This window comes from Colossoma macropomum, unplaced genomic scaffold (assembly GCF_904425465.1).
Source record: "Colossoma macropomum unplaced genomic scaffold, Colossoma_macropomum, whole genome shotgun sequence".
NCBI lineage: Eukaryota > Metazoa > Chordata > Actinopteri > Characiformes > Serrasalmidae > Colossoma > Colossoma macropomum.
This window is the reverse complement of record NW_023494784.1, coordinates 7,054,006-7,074,966: the sequence shown is the minus strand read 5'-3', so window position 1 is coordinate 7,074,966 and position 20,961 is coordinate 7,054,006. Positions and strand designations below refer to the sequence as shown.

At 42.2% G+C, this 20,961-nt stretch overlaps 1 protein-coding gene across 1 annotated transcript in view; it reads right to left on the bottom strand.

Annotated features, from left to right (window-relative positions):
* Positions 1-8,392: 8,392 nt before the first annotated feature.
* Positions 8,393-20,961, bottom strand: part of wnt6b (wingless-type MMTV integration site family, member 6b) — a 54,554-nt gene continuing 41,985 nt past the window's right edge. The window contains exons 3-5 of the mRNA XM_036576886.1: positions 17,449-17,753; positions 11,928-12,068; positions 8,393-10,426 (exon numbers count right to left, since the gene is read on the bottom strand). Of these exons, the coding sequence (XP_036432779.1) occupies positions 10,106-10,426; positions 11,928-12,068; positions 17,449-17,753 (767 nt within the window). The 3' untranslated portion in view covers positions 8,393-10,105. The remainder of the gene's footprint in view (positions 10,427-11,927; positions 12,069-17,448; positions 17,754-20,961) is intronic.

The window sequence follows — 20,961 nt, the reverse complement described above, 5'->3', positions numbered from 1 at the left end:
ACGTTTTAAATATTAATATATTTTATATATATAAACCGTTTATCCTTCTGGGTCACAGTGGGGTGCTGGAGCCTATCCCAGCTGTCATTGGGCAGAAGGCAGGATACACCCTGGGTCACCAGTCCATCACAGGGCAGACAGACAGACAGACATACACATTCACTCACACACTCACACCTAGGGGCAATTCAGCATGTCCAATCAGCCTGACTGCATGTTTTTGGACCGTGGGAAGAAAACCGGAGTACCCGGAGGAAACCCACGCAGACATGGGGAGAACAGGCTCCACACAGAAACGACCCTGGTCACCCGGCCGGGAATCGAACCCAGGCCATTCTTGCTGTGAGGCGACAGCGCTACCCACTGCGCCACCGTGCCGCCCTAAATATATATATACACACACACACACATTGCATATGGGGCCACACCCTGACATTGTGTAAAAACAAATACATGTGTGTACAACAGGTTTATGTTATGTTGTGGGAACAAAATCTGTTTGTGCATTTACATTGCACATTGTGGGGACTGTTCTTCCTGTTGGGGACTACAAGCTGTAAATCATTGCATTTTAAGGTGAAGACATTTTTTAAGGTTAGGGTTAGTAGTAGTTGTGGTGAAGGTTTGGGTACGTCTCCAGGAAATTAATTGAAGTCTGTCGCCACAATTCCCAGAAACCAATGTGTGTATATGTGTGTGTGTAAATTGATCCATCACTATTCAAACACACAGTAGCTGAATTAAATGTGCACTTCTATAAATCTGTGGGCCGTGTGGGAGTTTTACACGCTACACTTCTACATTAGAGGCTTCTGGTTCTCTCTCTCTCTGTCTCTCTCTCTCTCTCTCGCTCTTCAGCGCTGGTGGAATTCCTGGAAAATAGGAACTTGTGCCGACTTGCCAGGCTCAGATGAAGAAAGAGGGATAAATAACTCCAAACAACACCTTTATACTAGCGAGAGAGAGAGAGAGAGAGAGAGTGAAACAAGAAAGAGTGAAAACAGTGAAGAAGAAAAAAGAGAGGTAGAGCTACAGAGAGAGGAAAAGAGGAAAGGAGAGAAGTAAATAGAGATATAGAGAGAAGGAGGGGCGAGATTGAACAGAGAGAGAGAGAGAGAGAGAGAGAGAGAGAGGGAGAGAGAGGGAGAGAATAACAGCTAAAAATAAAGATAAAAAATAAAGACAAGGATAGAAGAACAAATAGAAGAGACAGAACGAGAGTGGTTGAGAAAGAGAATTAGACAAGGTGAAAAAAGATGGAGAGAGAGAGATGGAAGGAGAGAATAAGACAAAGAAAAATATGACAGATTAAGAAGAGAAACAGACAAAGAACAGAGAGAGAAACAGAGAAAGCGAAAGAGAAAGTAGAGAGAAAGAGGTAAAGAAAAAGAGAAAACAGAGAGAGAGAGAGAGAGAGAGAGAGAGAGAGGTAGAGAGAACTAAGAGAATAAGGCGCAGTCCCTTTTCTTATTTTTACCCCTACCCTTGTTTTTGAGTGTTGCCCCTTGGAACTGAGTTACAAGGTAGTGGTTGAAATCTTCCCTCTGAAATGGGACCCTCAAATAAAAAGAGCATCACTTCATTAACAGCTACCAGCGCTGCTCTTTAGGCAACCCTGCCAGTCTGCAGTGACAGCAGAGGAGGGTAAAGTTCAGCTCCTCACTGCTGGGCTTTAGTTACATTTAGGGCATCATATGACTTCAAAGAGGGGGGCAATTATTTATTATCACCCACCACTAATTCTTCAGTGATATGAAGCTGAAGTCAGATTTTCTCCAGCTTCTCGCACCTTAAATGGAGCAGCAGTTACATTCTGGCACTTCAGGCATCAGAACTGCTTGACTATTTAAGGTGGAACGGGAAAGTTAGCTAGCTAGCTACCGAAACATTAGCATGCTATTAGCAATTTTTGAAGCTTGTTATGAAGAAAATGACCAAAATACACCGAAACAACATTAAACTAAGATAATACAGTTGTTATTGTAATTTTTTAACAGAGAAGATTCTCACATTTGTGTGTTTCTTTGGTCTCTTGTTCTCCGTCTTGCCGGTTTTTCTTTTTTTCCCATATCACTCTGTTTGGAGTCTCTGATAAACCTCCGTTTGGAGGGTCATGTAGCCCCAACACTTCACCCTACCCCTCTATCTCAACAAGAATCAGGACACCCTACCCCTAGACGTGAACACACAAACCGGAGGGGTGGGGCTAAGTGGCAGGGGCGAGGGGTGAAATGGGATTAGGCCCAAGAGAAAGCTTGGAGAGTGAGAAGCAAATAAATAAATAAATAAGAAGGCAAGTGGCAAGAAAAGGGGAGAGAAAAGAGAATCTGAGACAGTGGCAAAGAAAGGAATGAACGAGAGAGAGGGAGAGAGAGAGTAAGAGAAATGAGACGAACAAAGAAAGGAGAAAGAAAGATAGAGAGACAGAGAAAGAAAGACAGAGAAAGACAGAGAGTGGGAGAGAGAGATAGAGAGACAGAGAAAGAAAGACAGAGAGAGAGATAGAGAGAGGGAAAGAGAGAGAAAGGTTGAGAGAGAGAGAGAGATAGAAAGAGGTTGACAGAGAGAAAGAGAGGGAGAGAGAGAGACAGAGAAAGAGAAAGACAGAGAGGATGGAGAGAGAGAGAGAGAGAGGGAGAGAGAGAGAGAGAAAGACAGAGAGAGGATGGAGAGAGATAGAGACAGAGAGAGAGAGAGAGAGAGAGAGGATGACAGAGAGACTCTACATCACTCCTGTAACTGCTTCAGGTCAGTGGAAGGAAAGTGTGAGCTAATCTTCATTGTTCAGTCTGTGTAAATATTTCAGTCTGAATTTCAGTCTCAGATCTCAGTTTGAACTTCAGGTCAGAGATGAACGTTCTCACACCTCATCCACCACCGACCGGCTCATTAAGGCCAGCGTGTTTGGAGCCCAACGAGTACAAGAGCTCAGATTAAAAACCCGAGGGTTAAAATTCTGACGAACCCACCATCTGAAACACTTCTCGCTCAGGACAGACTTTTATTTAAACCTTTACAACGAGTGAGAAAAATCACTGTGTTGTTGATCGCCCATCCCTACTTGTGCATAACTGAGACGTAGCAGATGAAATAATATTTATTTGACATTTCCCGTTAGCATCCACGCTATTATCCCTTTAAAAAACCTGGAATCTGGTCTAGAAATCCAAAAAATAGCATAACAGCCTACTGCAGCCCTGGAAAATGTAACCTGCATCCAGGAATATAATAGGAAAAAGACACCTGTTTACATATATCAAATAGATTTTTGCTCGGCTATCAAAACTGCAGTTGTGTGCTGTTAAACGCTCCCTGTTGGAGTATGTTTGCTTAGCTGGTGAGCAGCCGTAAATTCAGCTTTCAGAGCTCTGTGAGTCACAGTGAGTACAAACTACAGTACATACATTATCTCATTACCTTCAACATTCACACTCCAGCCAAAAGCTCGGACCCGCCTGACTGCATGTTTTTACAATCCTTAAAGGTGCTTCAGTCTGAGTGTTTTGCTCCAATGCTTCAAATTTGTGTCCAAAACAAAAACAAACACACACACACACACACACACACACACACACACACGCACACACACACACACACACACACATCTTCTATGCCACTTATCCTTCTAGTTCATGGGGACAAAAACAGACAAAACAAAACATCTAAATATAACACATATTTTTAAACAGCAATTCCACCCAATTCTCCAAATTTCTTTTGGTTGAGATGTAAATAGAGTCATTGAGAGTGAATTGGTGTGAAATGGTTGATTGTAAAGACTCAGATGTCTTTACAGTGGTGGTGATAGGAACCAGGGGTCACCAATTATGACCATATGCAAATTCCCCTGGTCAAATTCCATGTTTTGGTTAATTTGAGTGGCGCATTCTCTACAGAAAACATACTTCTGCTCGTTTTAATGCACAATAACTGCTTATTTGTTGAACTTAATTGGTCGCACTGAAGAGATCAGTGAGTTTAAACACGGCACTGTCATAGGATGCCACCTCTGCCACAAGTCAGTTCATGAATTTTCTGCCCTGCTAGATCTGCCCCTGTCAACTGTAAGCAACGACAGCTTACCCACGAAGGAGAAGACCACACAAACTCACAGAGTGGGGCTGCCGAGTGCCGAAGTGCACAGTGCCGATACTACGATCTTTCAGATTTCTCAGTCTGTGCATGGGTGAAAACAGACGCCGGTATTGGAAATAAGTGAGCAGCTTTGCCACAAGATGGCAGCAAAAAACTTTTGGAGCAACGCTGAAACCAACTACATACTTGACGAAATGAAGGATTTAAATATTCATCATCTTCTAGATGATGTGTGTTCATATTTTCAGGTAAAGTGGCGCGATGATTTTTAAAAAAGCCACGGCATCAAGTTTCAGTTTTACGTTACGTTTACATCACGTCTTCTTCTGTGAGTTTATTGGCTGGTTACAAAGCAGAAATCTGATTACTGTCTGACTCATGTAGACCCGAAGTTTTCCATTATCGATTAGCTAATTATAAGGTTATTGAAAATGTAATGATGGGTAATATTGATGTCTCCAAACTCAAATGACGTGTTTTGTTGAAGTGATAAGTTAATACATCTCCAAAGAACAAAATTTAACACAATGTATACATTTTAATTATTGTTTATTTGCTGAATTTAATATATTGGGAAAGAATATTGGCCTGCATGAAATGTGGCCTGTGCAAAAGTTATGGCACATTTTATGGTTTAGGTTTTATTTTTTATTTTTTTGCAATATGTTAAAAAACAGAAATTGTATACTGATTTTTGCAAACTTTTCCAAACAACTGCATATGCATATCAGTGAGTTAAAGGACCATTGTACCTTTGGAAATAAAATCTGTCAAAATAAAACCAGCAACATCTGGAAAAACACTGTTGTTTGAAGTTTGAGAAGTTAAACATCACTGACTGAAGAACTTTGACTAATCAGTTGAGCAAACCCACCAGTCTAACAAACACAGTGTCAGAGTTGATGTACGTGTTCTGTTGTGCAGACAGTGCCGGAGGTCGAGCAGAGTAACAGCAGGCTGGCACTGCTGATCAGCCTGAGTGCTGTTTGAGTGCAGTGGAAACAATGGCACTCGACCCATCAGCCCTGCAGCTAGGAATGAAGAATAAAACAGTGAGGGAATGCAATAAAGACCAAATGCCGCTCCCACATTCCAATCACACTTCAGTCACTCTGCTTCCACAATCCGCTCACGCTGAACATCAGTATTTCTCTGATTTTATGAGCTGCAGTTTCTTTCCTCCGCTCTGAGAAGAATTTACAACCAATCACATGAGATGTAAGACAAGCTATGTCTGTTAATACAGTCCTGCAAGTGTGCATGTGGGAATTCTTTGAAATTTGCTATTGAGGTTCTATAAACGAAGATAAATCCTGTAGTGTTCAGCAAAGTCTGACTGACATGTAGGTAAAACCGTTCCTCAATGTGCTTCAGTTTAAAAGGGAATTCCACTGATTGGTCAAAATTTCAGCATAACGTGCATCACATGCTAATTTCCTAACACAGTAAAATGACACCTGGTCTATCCTATGTAGGGAAGTACATGCAGGGTGTTGCAAGGAAAATGTGATTCAAAAATAAAATATGATACTAAAAAATTATTATTTTATGAACACTCAGATCATACATGCAGCTTCAGTGTTTGTATGGATAACAAATTATGTCTATTCTTGTATTGTAGACTATACCGGCAGAGGAGTCACTGTTCTAGATGCCACTGCAGGTGCTGCAGAGTCACTGCTTTAGACTCCCCTGTATGTGTTCTAGATCCCCTGCGTGTGCGTCAGTCCTCTAGATCCCCCTGCAGGTGATGCGGTGCAGTAGATTCCCCTGAAAGTACATCAGTCCTCTAGATTGCCTTGCAGAGCAGTCTGTGTTTCAGATTCCACTGCAGGTGAGTTGCTGTTCTAGATTCCCTGCAGGTGAGTTGCTATTCTAGATCCCTCCACATGTGAATATGCACTGGAGTATCCTACATACCCTGCAGGCGTGTTGGTCCAAAGAAACCACTACAGTGTTAGATCCCCCCATATAAGTGACTGTTCTAGACTTTCCTGCAGTTTAGAGTGTTCTACAAACCCCTGCAGGTGAACCCAGTATTGTGGATTCATCTGCAGGTGAATCAAAGAAAGAAAAATGAGTGTTCTAGGCTCCTTGATGAGTGACTGACTGTACTTGATGCTCTTGCCGGTCAATGAGTGTTCTAGATCCCCCTCCCAGATACGTGAGTGTTCTAGACCTACAGTCAGGTTCCTGTTCTAGATCCCCCTGCAGGAGCATGAGTGTTCTAGATCCCCCCGTGAGTGAGTTGCTATTCTAGGTCCCTTGCAGGTGAGTGAGTGTTCAATGTTCCCTTGCAGTTGAGTGTTCTAGATCCCCTTCAGTTAGTGTGTTAGATTACGCTCAGATGAAGCAGTGCTGTTGATTACGTGTTCCCCACTCACCTGAAGGTGAGTTAATGTTCTACCCCCTCCCCCTGCAGACGATGCAGTGCAGTAGATTTCCCTAGAAGTGCATTGGTCCTTAAGATTGCCTTGCAGAGCAGTCTGTGTTTTAGATTCCCCTGCAGATGAGTTGCTGTTCTAGATTCCCTGCAGGTGAGTTGCTGTTCTAGATTCCCTGCAGATAGTTACTATTCTAGAGCCCCCCCACATATGAGTGTATACTAGATCCCCCTGCATATGAGTGAGTATCCTACATACCCTGCTGGTGTGCTGGTCCTCAAGGTACCACTACAGTGTTCTAGACCCTGCAGATACGTGACTTTTCTAGACTTCCCTGCAGTTTAGAGTGATGTAGTAACTCCTGCAGGCACACCCAGTATTGCAGATTCCCCTGCAATCAGTTTGGATAAATGAGTGTTGAGATTCCTTTATGAGTAACTGACTGTACTTGATACCCTTGAAGGTCTATAAGTATTCTAGATCCCCCTCCCAGATCAGTGAGGTTTTCTAGACATACAGGTGTGTTGCTGTTCTAGACCTCCTACAGGAGCATGAGTGTTTTAGATCCCCCTGTGAGTGAGTTGCTATTCTAGGTCCCTTACAGGCGAGTGAGTGTTCAGGGTTCCTCAGCAGGTGAGTGAGTGTTCTCAATCCCCTGCAGTTAGTGTTCTAGATTACCCTCAGGTAATGCAGTGCACTTATTTAAGTGTTCCTCACTCACCTGAAGGAGTTAGTGTTCTACATTCCCCTGTAGGTGATGCTGTGCAGTAGATTCCCCTGTAAGTGTTTCAGTCCTCTAGCATGCCTTGCAGAGAAGTCTGTGTGCAGTTCCCCTGCAGGTGAGTTTCTGTTCTGGATTCTCTGCAGGTGAGTTGCTGATCTAGATTACCTGCAGTTGAGTTGCTACTCTAGATCCCTGTCCACCTGTGAGTGTATAGTAGATCTTCCTGCAGATGTGTGAGTATTTTATATACCCTGCAGGTGTGTTGGTCCTCAAGATATCACTACAGTGTTCTAAGTGTTCTAGATTACCCTGCAGTTTAGAGTGTTTTAGAAACCCCTGCAGGCGAACCTAGTATTGCAGATTCCCTCGCAGGAAAATCAGTTTAGAAAAATGAGTGTTCTAGGTTCCTTGATGAGTGACGGACTGTACTTGATGCCCTTGCCGGTCAATGAGTTTTCTAGACCCCCTCCCAGATAAGTGAGTGTTCTAGACCTACAGTCAGGTTACTATTCTAGATCGCCCTGCAGGAGCATGAGTGTTCTAGACCCCGCATGAGTGAATTGCTATTCTAGGTTCCTTGATGAGTGACTGACTGTACTTGATGCCCTTGCCGGTCAATGAGTGTTCTAGATCCCCCTCCCAGATAAGTGAGTGTTCTAGACCTACAGTCAGGTTCCTGTTCTAGATCCCCCTGCAGGAGCATGAGTGTTCTAGATCCCCCTGTTGCTATTCTAGGTCCCTTGCAGGTGAGTGAGTGTTCAATGTCCCCCTGTAGTTTAGAGTATTCTAGAATGCAGATGAATCAGTTTAGATGAACGAGTGTCTTACACTCCTCTACCGGTAAGTCAGTATTCTAGACCCTCCACCAAATGAGTGATTGTTCCAGATTTCCTTATAGGTGAGTTGCTATTTTAGATCTCCTTTCGGACAAATAGTGTTCTAGATTACCCTTGCAGATGAGTTGCTGTTCTAGGTTCTTCTTCAGGTGAGTAGGTGTTCTAGATACACCACAGGCAAGTTGCTGTTCTGTATCCTTAAGACGTACATTGTAAAGAAATCTAAGTTAATAAGTTTCTCTAGAATGGATCATTTTTCCTCAAAATACTCTGCATGACTTTGTGGATTATGATGAAGTTTTAAAAAATCAGCAGAATTTCCTTCTAAGATCTCAGATGACAGTAATTATTAAGGCGAGTGAGACAGTGAGTTTTCAGTGAGATGACATTCAGCTGGATTTAAAGGAGCAGATCCAGAGGTTTGGAGGATAACTGGCCACTGCACACATGACTCTGCGTGCCTGTGTAAAATAAAATCTCTGTATATTAAATAACTGAAAATAAAAACAATATAAAAATAAGGCCACAAAGGAGTGCCTTTACATATAGCTCACACTTCTTTATGAAACCATACGCTACCCTAAAGAAGAAAGATCTGATGTACATAGTTCTTATATTCAAAGTGCTTTCGAAAGAATATACTGGAGACATTCCTTAGTCCGTTAGTAGTCGTTGTGTTATTAAAATGCTTATAAATAGGAGTCTTTGTTCTTTGTCCTGATAATGCACATTCCTCAGGTTATCACAACAAATATCCCTTTTCCCTTTAAAGTCTGCTTGTTTTTTTAAACCATAAGTGTTTGCACAAAAGGCACAGAGGCAAGTCTCTTTTGAAGCTCAGCAGAACCACAGCACTAGCAATGACCTTAATGTGTGTCCCCTACGATCCTCTGGAACTTTACTTGCTGCAAAGAACGAGAGCACAGTTTGTCCTCCTGGCCGAAGAGATTAAAATAACCCAATCGTCCACTCAAAGCTACCGAAATCACCCCACCATATGCCGAGGATCTAAAGAGATATTGTGGAGAGAGATGTTCTTTCCCTACATTTAATAAGAGCCTCAAATTCAATATTCTGTGCTCTAGATTTCCAGTAAGTGTTTCTAGATCCCACCTGTATGTGAGTCAATGCAGGTGAGTGAATGTTCTAGATTGCTATGCAGGTGAGTCATCATTCTGGATCCCCTTGCAGGCGAGGCAATGCAGGTGGGTCAATGTTCTAGATCCCCCTGCAGATGAATCAGTTGTTTAGATTCCTCAATGGGTATGTCACTGTTCTACATTCCCCTGCCTTTGAGTCAGTGTTCTAGATCCTCTGCAGGTCAGTTGCTGTTTTCTATACCCCTACATATGAGTGAGCGTCCTAGGTTCCTCTGCAGGTTACTCAGTGTTCTTATTTCTCATGTAGGTGAGTTGCTCCTATGTAGGAGAGTAAGCGTTCTAGAAGCAACTGTTCTGGATTCCCCTGCAATTTAGCCAGTGTGGGTGAGCTGATGCTTTAGATCCCCCTGCAGGTGACTCGGAGTTCTAGGTTGCTCTTCAGGTTGGGTTTGTTCTACATTTCCTTGCAGGTGAGTAGGTGATCTAGATTGTCCTGCAGGAGACATCAGTTTCTAGATTTCCCTGTGGGTGAGTCAGTGCTCCACATCACTCTGCACTCTAAATCAGTGTTCTCGATAACCCTGGCAGGTGAATCGGGGGATCTTCCTGCAGGTGAGTCACTGTTGTAGATTCCCCTGCAAGTGAGTCGGTGTTCTAGATTCTCCTGCAAGTCAGTTAGCGTTGTGGATCCCTCTGTAAGTGAGTCGGTGTTCTAGATCCCTCTGCAGGTGAGTCAGTGTTGTAGATCCCTCTGCAGGTGAGTCAGTGTTCTAGATTCTCCTGCAGGGGAGCCAGTGTTCTAGATCCCAACACAGGCAAGTTGGTGTTCTAGATTCTCCTGGCAGGTGTATTGGTCTCTACACTGCACTGCAGTTAAGTCTGTGTTCTAGGTGCCCCTGCAGAGGAATCAGTGTGTTAGATCCCCCTGTAGGTAAGTGATCAGTGTTCTAGAGCATGTGCTGCCCACTAGAGGCAAAGGCTGAGCTCCTTGCGGACAGAGCACTTCTTGCACTGCACCACGCAGCACCAGTGGAACCGGCAAAGGCAGTTTTCCTCCAGCTCCACGGTCTCGAAGCGGTGGCCTCGCTCACAGCACAGCAGGTCGCAGCCACTCACGTCCAGTGCAGTGCTGTTACAGGTGCGGCCGCGAGTCCCCAGAGAACCCGTCTTCCTGTTCGGGAGGCAGAAGTCTGGAGACTCAGCTGAGTAGATCAGGTCCTGCTTGTCTGGGGGTTTAATATTCTGGCCCACAGGGATGAGAGTCTTCCCATCGTTCCCCCCCATCACCTTGGAGCAGAGTAGCAAGATGTGGACATATTACTATTCAACATTTTAAGTGCCATACTGTGATTATATTTCTACACTCTCAAAAATAAAGGTACTAAACTGTCTCTGGGTCAGTGCCCCTCTTGTCTCTGGGGTGGGACCCTCAAGGGTCCATCTCAGTGCTTTTAGTCAGGGAACATAACTGAACCATAATCCACTGAAATGATATGTTCTAAGCTGTACTGACTCCACACACCCCGTCTCGTCTCCAGGCTTTTATTTTACTGTTCTGTTTAAAACATTCGGTTATGAAAAGGTACAAATACGAACTTTTCACCTGGAAAAACTTACTTAAGGTTCACAATCAGACCTTAAAACCACTGTTGTACCTTTGAGGGAACATTTACATTGTTTGTACCTTGATGAATGAAAAACGTACCTGAACAGAACCTTTATTTCTAACACTGTACATCTTGTGACATGTTTTATGTAATGTTAGCAAAAATCCCATTCAGCCTAAAGAGAAATTTTAGTGTATAACTAATTTTTTGTTAAAAATGCCTAAATGCATAATTAATTTAGAGTGGAACGAACTCCCACTGGCTGTCCGTACAACAGAGTCTCTCGGGGTCTTCAAACACAGACTGAAGACACATCTGTTTATACAGCACTTAAATGAGCACTGAATTAAGTTGTGACAACCCCAGGTTGAATCCCAAATGCCTTAAGTGCTCCCTAAGTAGTGTGCTAGCTATGGAGGTTTTGAAATTCTAGCTTTTACAGCCAAATAGTGCACTGTTTGTCAAATATGGATGTGGCTGAATCCCAAATGATTTTTTTGGACTATTTTTCATAAACATTTTTTAGGTCATTATGCAATGTTGTGCTGCAGGATCCAGTATTTAAATACCTATGTAGTGCACTATGTAGGTAACAGGGCACCATTTGAGATTCAGCCCCAGTGTGAGAAGACTTGTGGTGCTAATTTATCATATGTTCATTATTATACGACAAAAAGTTAAAAAGTTCATGAAATGACCACAATATACAGCGATGGGTGACTGAGCATTCTTCTCCTCATTCAGCGGTCCATGGTTGCTTGTCAAGATACCATGTGCTAAAGGAACTACATTTTTTGCCAAAATATTTATGTTGATTAATATTAATAATATAATTTTTTTCTAAGAAAATGTGTATTTTATCATATTTTATGTTGGCCACTGTTTCATTATAGCAATAAGCCACTTGAGGATGTGCAATACTGCGATTTTATCATGGGGAAGGAAGTTTTAATCCACTTTGCATCGTGCCTAAGAACACCCTTCCCTGTGGTAAAATCACAGTAATGCACAGCCTATCGTGGCTTATTATTTTATTATACTTACCTTTATTTAACCAGGAGGGAGATTTAAGTGAGATTTAAAATCTGTTTTACAGGGGTATCCCGGCCAAAACAGGCAGCAACACATAAACACATACTGCGATGGTGATTAACTAATGGCATATTGTTTCGGTCCCTCACCTTGAAGGCGCCGTTGAAGCGCTCGAGCAGCCGGTCGCCGACCTCTCGGAAATGAGGCATCTTCTTCCAGCAGGTCCTCAGAGTGCAGGAACCAGACAGCCCGTGGCATTTGCATTCAGTTCTCATATAATTCTTCACCGCCTGCAGTTCGACACACAGATAGATTGGAGAGATAAAAGGCGACGCTATTCAGAAGGAATTCACCCTCCTCCTCCTGCTCCCTTCTTCGTGCCCTGCAGCCATGCTGGAGCTTATAGAGACTGACAGTGAAGAGCGTTCCAGAATGTTCCCTATGGTAATTAACCTCTGATTAACGCTCCATCAACATTTCTATCCCCTCCGATTAAAGGCGCTTTAGTTGTGCATCTGAAAAGAACATCATTACATATAATTATCATTTCAAAAAGTTCAAATCCACCCGCTCTTCTCCGCCCTGCCCACACGCACACCTGTTTACCTGCAGCTGACCCCAAACTGAAGAAGCTTGGGGTCAGGAGACAGTGACCTGAACTAATGCAGATTAATGCATGCACACATGAGCTAATGTCAGACTAGCAGGGGAGGAATTTAACTGCTCATACTCTATAGCACACTGCTTTAGCTATGCTACTGATTCTGGGTGCTCAAAAAAGTCAATAATGTTTTAAATATAATTCGTCTTGCACTCTTATAATACAGGATGAACCCAAAAGTGCTGAGCAATGCCGGAGTGGGAGAGTCGGGGGGATTCCCGGTGGGCCAGTAGCGTTTTGGGCCGGTTACTGTGAGCTTATGCAAATAAGCAGGCACACTGTAAATGTTACACCTAAGTGTACATCTGTAATAATTTAGGGGTTAAACCAGCAGCCCACAGGTGGTGCAGCTTTGGTTTGGTGCAGTTCCCATTCCACCTTAAATGATGTAGTGGTTACATTCAGACACCTGTATGGGGCTACTGTATAATTGCTGCACTATTTAAAGTGGAATGGGAACTCGAATAAGAAGCCTCAAGAGATTAACAAATCAAATTCAGTGTGAATCTGGTGTTGGCTGACACAGCAGGCAGCTCTACAGAGTTCAGTACTGATTCTGCTTTAACTATGTAGCAATTTTCATAGGTGAAACTTATAAATATGGAGAGCAGCAGCAAGAACGGCAAAAAAACAAGGCGGCACCGAAAAGACAAGAATGCAAAAGGTACTTGAGGATGATGACATATCCGAGCAGGTGGGTAGTGAGAAATGCTGTGCTTAACTTACTTAGCTAGCATTAGTTTACAGCACGTTGACTGTCACAATTTTGTCACATTTAAGGCCAAAGTTTTAATTTTATCACTAGTGAGCCACTTTGGTTATCTCAATGTAGCATATAAAAAATAAAAGAGTAAGAAATGAAAAAGATGATGTTTTTAACACAAAGGCATTGCAGTGTGTTTGTGTGTGTAGCAGGAGAACTACAGTTAGAGTTTACTATGTGCTGAGTTGATGCATCCTCATGCTTTTTTCCCCACCTTAACCCTATGGAACCGAGTGTCTCGCTGCCGATCCATTCTGAGGATTTGCCGATGGCTCCTTAAACGTGTTTAAATCTGCCACCAGAGGAGATACAGCATGTGCATGTCCATGTTAGCAGCAGTGAAATAGATCAGTGTGTGGAATCAGTGTGCTGCTGTGTTTACAGCAGGTGACTCCTGCTTTAAAGTCTCCCCACAGAGCACCTTCACTATATCAACGAAAAACTCACTTGTGCAGATTCAGCAGTCTGGCTTTTCTCCACAAGGGGGAGCACTGAACAAGAAGAAACAAGCAGCAGACCATGAACCCACACCAGCAAGAGGCTCACGAAAGCAATATGTGATTTACACTAAGGAGTTACATTAAATCAGTTAACTCTTATACAACGTACACCGATCAGGCATAACGTTCTGACCACCTCCTTGTTTCTACGCTCATTGTCCATTTGATCAGCTCCACTTACTATATAGGTGCACTTTGTAGTTCTACAGTTACAGACTGTAGTCCATCTGTTTCTCTGATACTTTGTTAGCCCCCTTTTATCCTGTTCTTCAGTGGTCAGGACCCCCATTGACCCCCACAGAGCAGGTACTATTTGGGTGGTGGATCATTCTCAGCACTGCAGTAACACTGATGTGGTGGTGTGTTAGTGTGTGTTGTGCTGGAACGAGTGGATCAGACACAGCAGTGCTGCTGGAGGTTTTTAAACACTGTGTCCACTCACTGTCCACTCTATTAGACACTCCTACCTTGTCAGTCCACCTTGTAGATGTAAAGTCAGAGACGACAGCTCATCTGCTGCTGCACAGTTTGTGTTGGTCATCCTCTAGTCCTTAATGAGTGGTCACAGGACGCTGCCCACAGGACGCGGTTGGATGGATAATTTGGGTTGGTGGACTATTCTCAGTCCAGCAGTGACACTGAGGTGTTTAAAAACTCCAGCAGCACTGCTGTGTCTGATCCACTCGTACCAGCACAACACACACTAACACACCACCACCACGTCAATGTTACTGCAGTGCTGAGAATGACCCACCACCCAAATAGTATCTGCTCTGTGGGGGTCCATGGGGGTCCTGACCACTGAAGAACAGGGTAAAAGGGGGCTAACAAAGTATCAGAGAAACAGATGGACTACAGTCTGTAACTGTAGAACTACAAAGTGCACCTATATAGTAAGTGGAGCTGATAAAATGGACAATGAGTGTAGAAACAAGGAGGTGGTCAGAATGTTATGCCTGATCCGTGTATAAGACCATGCATGTTTGCAGGAAGCTGGGGTGGGATATAATCAGTAATGTGGATATTTGAACAAGAAATGTACAAGACCTATGTATAACAAACACACACACACACACACAGATACAAACTCATACATACACAAACACTTATACACACAGGCACACACACCTTTATTTGTTGTTTTTGGGAGAACGGTCTGTAAAGCAGCCTGTGTGCAGACAGATCAGCATGGTTTTGTTGACAAGTGAGGAACTTTGAGTTTTGTTTACTGATTTATATGAAAGGCAGAAGATAAGATGAGAAACTCCTGGATGTGAACTACTTTTGTAAAAGGTTGTGAACTTTTTTTTTTTGGTACTGATTAAACATAATAAATAAATAAATAAAAATATGGGGGGAAACAACATACTTCTTAACTTTTACTTGGTGATTTTTTTTACCCCCCAAAAAAAGAAGAAGATCTGAAGAAAAAATTGTCAGCTTGTTTTTCAATAATAAAAAAAAGAATAGGAAGAAAATACAAATGTTGTGAACATTTTACTTAGTAAAGATATTAGGAAAAAACTCATATGTTGTAAACCGTTTTAGTTACTAATAAATAAAAAATAAATAAATAAATAAATAAAGTCATATGATAAACAATAAAAAATCAAATAATGGGCTGAGGAAAAACAGGCTTGCAAACTTTTTGAAACTCATTTACAAAAAAAGATATTTACTAACATAAAAACAGACATTAGGATAAATGTTATGGTTCTGAACTGTTTATTTTAATGTGATTAAAAAAATAAATAAATGAAGACATGAGGGAAAACTCCAAGCTTTCAAACTTTTGTTTCCTATTTTACAAAAAAATGATTATTCACTGGCATGAAAAAAGAAATGAGGGGAACTCCACGCTTATGAACCAACAGCATACTGAGTTACAGAAAACACAAAGGAAGAAGAAAAAGGAAGGATGTGAAGGAAGACTCCATGCTCGCTAAAATTTGTTTTGGAATAAAAAGATGTGAGAGAAAACATGATGTTTGCAAACTTTTTACTCCAAAAAGTTTCACTTTCGACAGTCAGATATGAGGGAAAACTCTGCGCTTGCTCGTTTAGTGATATCCTGAAAAAAAGAAGAAGAAAAAAGGAGAGATATGAGGGAAAGTCCAGGCTTATGAACTTGTCTCAGCTCAGTCGAGTGTGCCAGTTTGTGCCAAGCGTGACTCCGTAACAGATCTGAGCTCCATCTTGTGCCTCAGAAGTGTTCTATCTGCTCATTATAGCCTGACTATCTGTGAGCATCACTGAAACACCCAGCATCCACCTGGAGAACTCAGTGGCCGTGTAAAAACAGTCCCGCTCTGCTCCGAGCCCGCCGAGTCTAACGTTACAGCGGGAAAGGAGGGGCTGAGTCTGTGTTTAGACAGAAATCATCACCTGATTGTTTTTACCTTCTTCAACACTTCAGCAGATCTTTTAGCACAAACACATGAAATCTGATCTTCTGAGTTCCGATCTGGACCACATTCGTGATGCTTTTCAGCGAATGATCACGCGCCAGTAGCTTGTACAAATAAACTAACAGCAATGGGTACAAAAACATGCTGTGTTACTACAGTCTGTCTGTGCAAAGACAATGTGTTGATACATTTTAATTTAATCTTCCAGCTTAAAGGAATAGTTGGGCGAAAGGCTGGAGCTCTTCGTAGCTGCCAGCCGAGACATGTTTGGTGTCTAGTTTGCATCTTTAGCTTTACACTGGAGCTACAAAATTTGGCCATGTTTATAGATAACAGCGACTCATACAGCATCTGAAACAACATGAGCAAGTCGATTAGAGATTATTTACAGGGGAATTTTTCAATATTTCTGCATAATTCAGTGTGTGAGATGTAAACAGAGTGATTCAGAGTGGTTTGGTGTGAAATGGTTCAGATGTCTGTACAGTGCTGGTGATAGGAACCAGGGGTCGCCATGACTACAACACAAATATAGACATTTTATTTACCACCAGTGAACCTACACGAGTCTTCTGAGTTTATATGGAATGTTGATGATGGAAAATAGTGGAGAATATGGAAGAAAAAAGTTTTCTATTTACTATTACTAAGTTACTATTTTGCCTCACAACATGATGCATGTAAAGAGAAGACGACATAGGAGAAGAGAAGAGAGGAGAGGAAAAGAGAAGATAATAGGAGAGAAGAGAAGACAGGAGAAAAAGGGAGAAGAGAAGAAGACAAGAGAGAGGAGACAGAAGAGAAGAGAAGAGGACAGATGAGAAGAGAAGCGAAGAAGAGAGAAGAGGACAGAGGAGAAGAAGAGAAGAGGACAGTAGAGAAAAAAAGATAATAGGAGAGAAGAGAAGACTGGAGAAAAGATGAGAAGAGAAGAGAAGAAAAGAGGAGAAGAGAGAGGAGGACAGAGGAGAAGAGAAGAGAAGATAAGAGAAGAGGAGAAGAGAGAGGAGGACAGAAGAGAAGAGAAGAGAAGAGAAGAGAAGAGAAGAGAAGAGAAGAGAAGAGAAGAGAAGAGGACAGACATTTTAGTCCAAACTCTTCTCAAAACTATCCTAAAACATCATGCAGCATATTGATAATCACTTTAAGGACTGTGAGGGAGCTTTTAGAGGTGGACGTCTGGTTCCTATCACCACCACTGTGAACAGTTCTGACTTTGTTTATATTGTAAATGTTTAATCATGAAGAATTTTGAAAAATGTATAAAAATGCTAAAACAACAACAATAACAATAATGATGAAGATGAGCAGCGAGCTCAGTAAGTAAAGTCTAGTTACCAGTCTGCCGGCCTCGTTGTTATGGAGATCGATGAGTGTGCGGATGTCGCTCTTGCCCTTCCTGCGCTTGGCGTCCATGAACTGTTTGGATTTCTCATAGCCGAACTCGACGTCGTCCCCACAGCCGCCCCACTCCCACTTCACTCCCTCAGTGTGGGGTACTCCGGGGGGCCGGGGTGGGGGGGCCCGACTGCGGGTCGATTCACAGCCGCACTGCAGCAGCTCCCCCATACTGCAGGCCTGAGTGACCGCATGAGTGACCCCTGCCGCCGTGATGGCATAGACAAACGCCGTCTCACGGATATCTGTCACAACACACACATATACATGCATTTACACACTCGGCTATAAGAAGAGGACAGAGGAGAAGAGATATGAAAGGAAGAGAGGGGTAGGGAAGAGGACAGAGGAGAGAAGAGGTCAGAAGAGAAGAGAAGGGATTAGACAACAGAAGAGACGAGAAAAAGAGAAGAAATGAGAAAGAAAAGAGGACAGAAGAGAAGAGGAGGGAAGAGGACAAAGGAGAAGACAAAAGAGAAGAGAGAAGAAGAGATGTGGAGAGAAGAGGAGAGAAGAGAAAACAGAAAAAGAAAATAGAAGAAAAAAGAAGAGGATAAAGAAGAGAAGAGAAGAGAAAAGAAGAGAAGAGAAGAGGACAAAGGAGAAAAGAAGAGAATAACAGAGTTTAGAGGAGAAGAGAAGAGAAAAGAAGAGAGAAGAGGACAGAGGAGAAAATAATAGAAGAGAAGAGAACAGAAGAGGAGAAAAGAGGATAGAGGAAAAGAGAAGAGAAAAGAAGAGAAGAAGAGAGAAGAGAAGAGAAAAGAAGTGAAGACAGAAGAGAAAAGAAGAGAAAAGAATAGGGGAGAAGAGAGGAAGACAGAAGAGAGGAGAAGAGAAGGGAGGAAAAAAGAAGAGAAAACTACAGAGGAGAAAAAAAAGAGGACAGAGGAGAAGAAAGGAAAAGAGATGAGAGGAGAAGAGAACAGAAAATAAGAGGACAGAGGAGAAAAGAAGAGAATAGGAGAGATGAGAATAAAACAGAGGAGAAAAGAAGATGACAGAAGAGGAGAGAAGAGAAGAGAAGAGGACAGAAGAGAAGAGAAGAGGACAGAAGAAAAGAGAGGAGAAGAGAAGAGAAGAGAAGAGAAGAGAAGAGAAGAGAAGATGACTGAAGGTCTTTAGCTGATGAGGCTGAGTTGCTGAGCTGTATAGTGTGAGTGAGTGTGGATTGTTCAGCTCTGTATCAGACCAGTCAGTGAATGGGATTCATTAACAGCAGTGAAATGGAATCAGTGCCGTGCAAGAGGTTACACACCAGGATACACACATACGCACACACGGACACACACGCACACACACGCCCACACACACACACACTTGCGTGCATGCACAGATATTAAATCCAGCTGTCCGTCCACACACCCATCTCCATGCTGAGCTCTCTGTGAAGATGTATAGTGGGCTCCAGCACTCTGAGTGAAAATGCTTGTATTTTGAATTCTTTTCTGATTTAATACAAAGTTTTTCATTACAGACGACATCACCAGCATAACAATCTGAGTGAAAAGTAAAATCTTTGAAATATTTACATGAATTTCAGAATTATTTCTGGTATGTCCACCCTTAGCTTTAATGAGAGCTTGGACTCAAGCTGAACTACACTAGTTTGTGTAAAAGCATCTGATGGGTAGATCAAATCCACCTGAGAGTCGTCTGAACACGAGCTTCAGTGGAAGAGATAAGACTCAAAACCAATCTGACTTTGTTTACAAAGGACTTGACACGGTCAATATTTTTCTCTTTTTACAGTAGCCACGTTTCTGCCTGTCATTAAGGGGAATCTACTTCAGAACTACAGACGTGAACTGGATTTAAATTAATATTAATAAGCAAATTAATATTTATAAAAGTATTAAATGCTTTTTTATTTTTTTGTTGTTGCAGTTGTACACTACACACTTTATTTGGACAGTCCACTGTAGATGTTTTGTAGAGGCTCAGTCAATATTTCATTACAATTCAAGTAAATATCTATTAAATGCAACTGAACTTGAAGTTGAGTGTGAAAGGTTTTATGAATCTATCCCTAACCCTAACCCTAACCCTAACCTCAAGGCAAAACCTTCACCTACTCCTAGATGTAACCCTAATCATAATGCTGTTGATAATCAACTATCACCAGAAAGTTTGTTAATAACATTAATATCTGTAGATCATCTCTATGGGACCATCCAAATAAAGTGTGACTGGATTAACTGATGTGAAGAAAGCTGCATTTGTAGATCTCACTGCCCCCCATTCGCACCTTATTGCTCACTAGCAGCTCAACACAGAGTCACAACACATTTCACACAGGTCTGAGTGGATCAGACACAGCAGTGCTGCTGGAGTTTTTAAACACCTCAGTGTCGCTGCTGGACTGAGAATAGTCCACCAACCAAAAACATCCAGCCAACAGCATCCTGTGGGCAGCATCCTGTGACCACTGATGAAGGACTAGAGGATGACCAACACAAACTGTGCAGCAGCAGATGAGCTATCGTCTCTGACTTTACATCTACAAGGTGGACTGACAAGGTAGGAGTGTCTAATAGAGTGGACAGTGAGTGTTTAAAACTCCAGCAGCACTGCTGTGTCTGATCCACTCAGACCAGCACAACACACACTAACACACCACCACCACGTTAGTGTTACTGCAGTGCTGAGAATGATCCACCACCCAAATAGTACCTGCTCTGTGAGGGTCCATGGGGGTCCTGACCACTGAAGAACAGGGTAAAAGGGGGCTAACAAAGTATGCAGAGAAACAGATGGACTACAGTCTGTAACTGTAGAACTACAGAGTGCACCTATATAGTAAGTGGAGCTGATAAAATGGACAATGAGTGTAGAAACAAGGAGGTGGTCAGAATGTTATGCCTGATTGGTGTATGTCTGCTTTTTTTAAAGTCCGCACCAAAGTTTGTTTATTCGTAATACTGTAATCTTTTTTATTTGGTTTAAAATTGTACTGGGTAAAGTGCACCAAACAATTAATATAGGGTGATTTTTGATTCGTTAGAAATTTTGGATGGGGGAGGCATGTCTGTGTTCTCATATTTGCCTGTATTTGGGCCAAACACAACTTCATCTTATCATAATACAAAATCCAGATCCATCCCTCACATATATTTATATTTTAAATCTCACCTTGATAAAATGTATTACCACAATATATTATATGTATTGTTCACAGTGGTGGTGATAGGAACTAGACATCCACCTCTAAAAGCTCCCTCACAGAAAGTTATTGTATGAAATGGTTTCAAATACATTGAGTGTGTTTACATGCAGTCAATAATCCAATCATAATCAGATTTCTGCAGTTATCTGATTATTCAAATGGCCATGTCAACAGTGCACTCTGATTTCTTAGATCGGAGTAATAACTAGAAACCTGATTAAGAAATCTGATAAAGAGGCTGGATTTTAGCTCAGTAATCAGATTTCTCAGTGCATGTGAACTCTTAC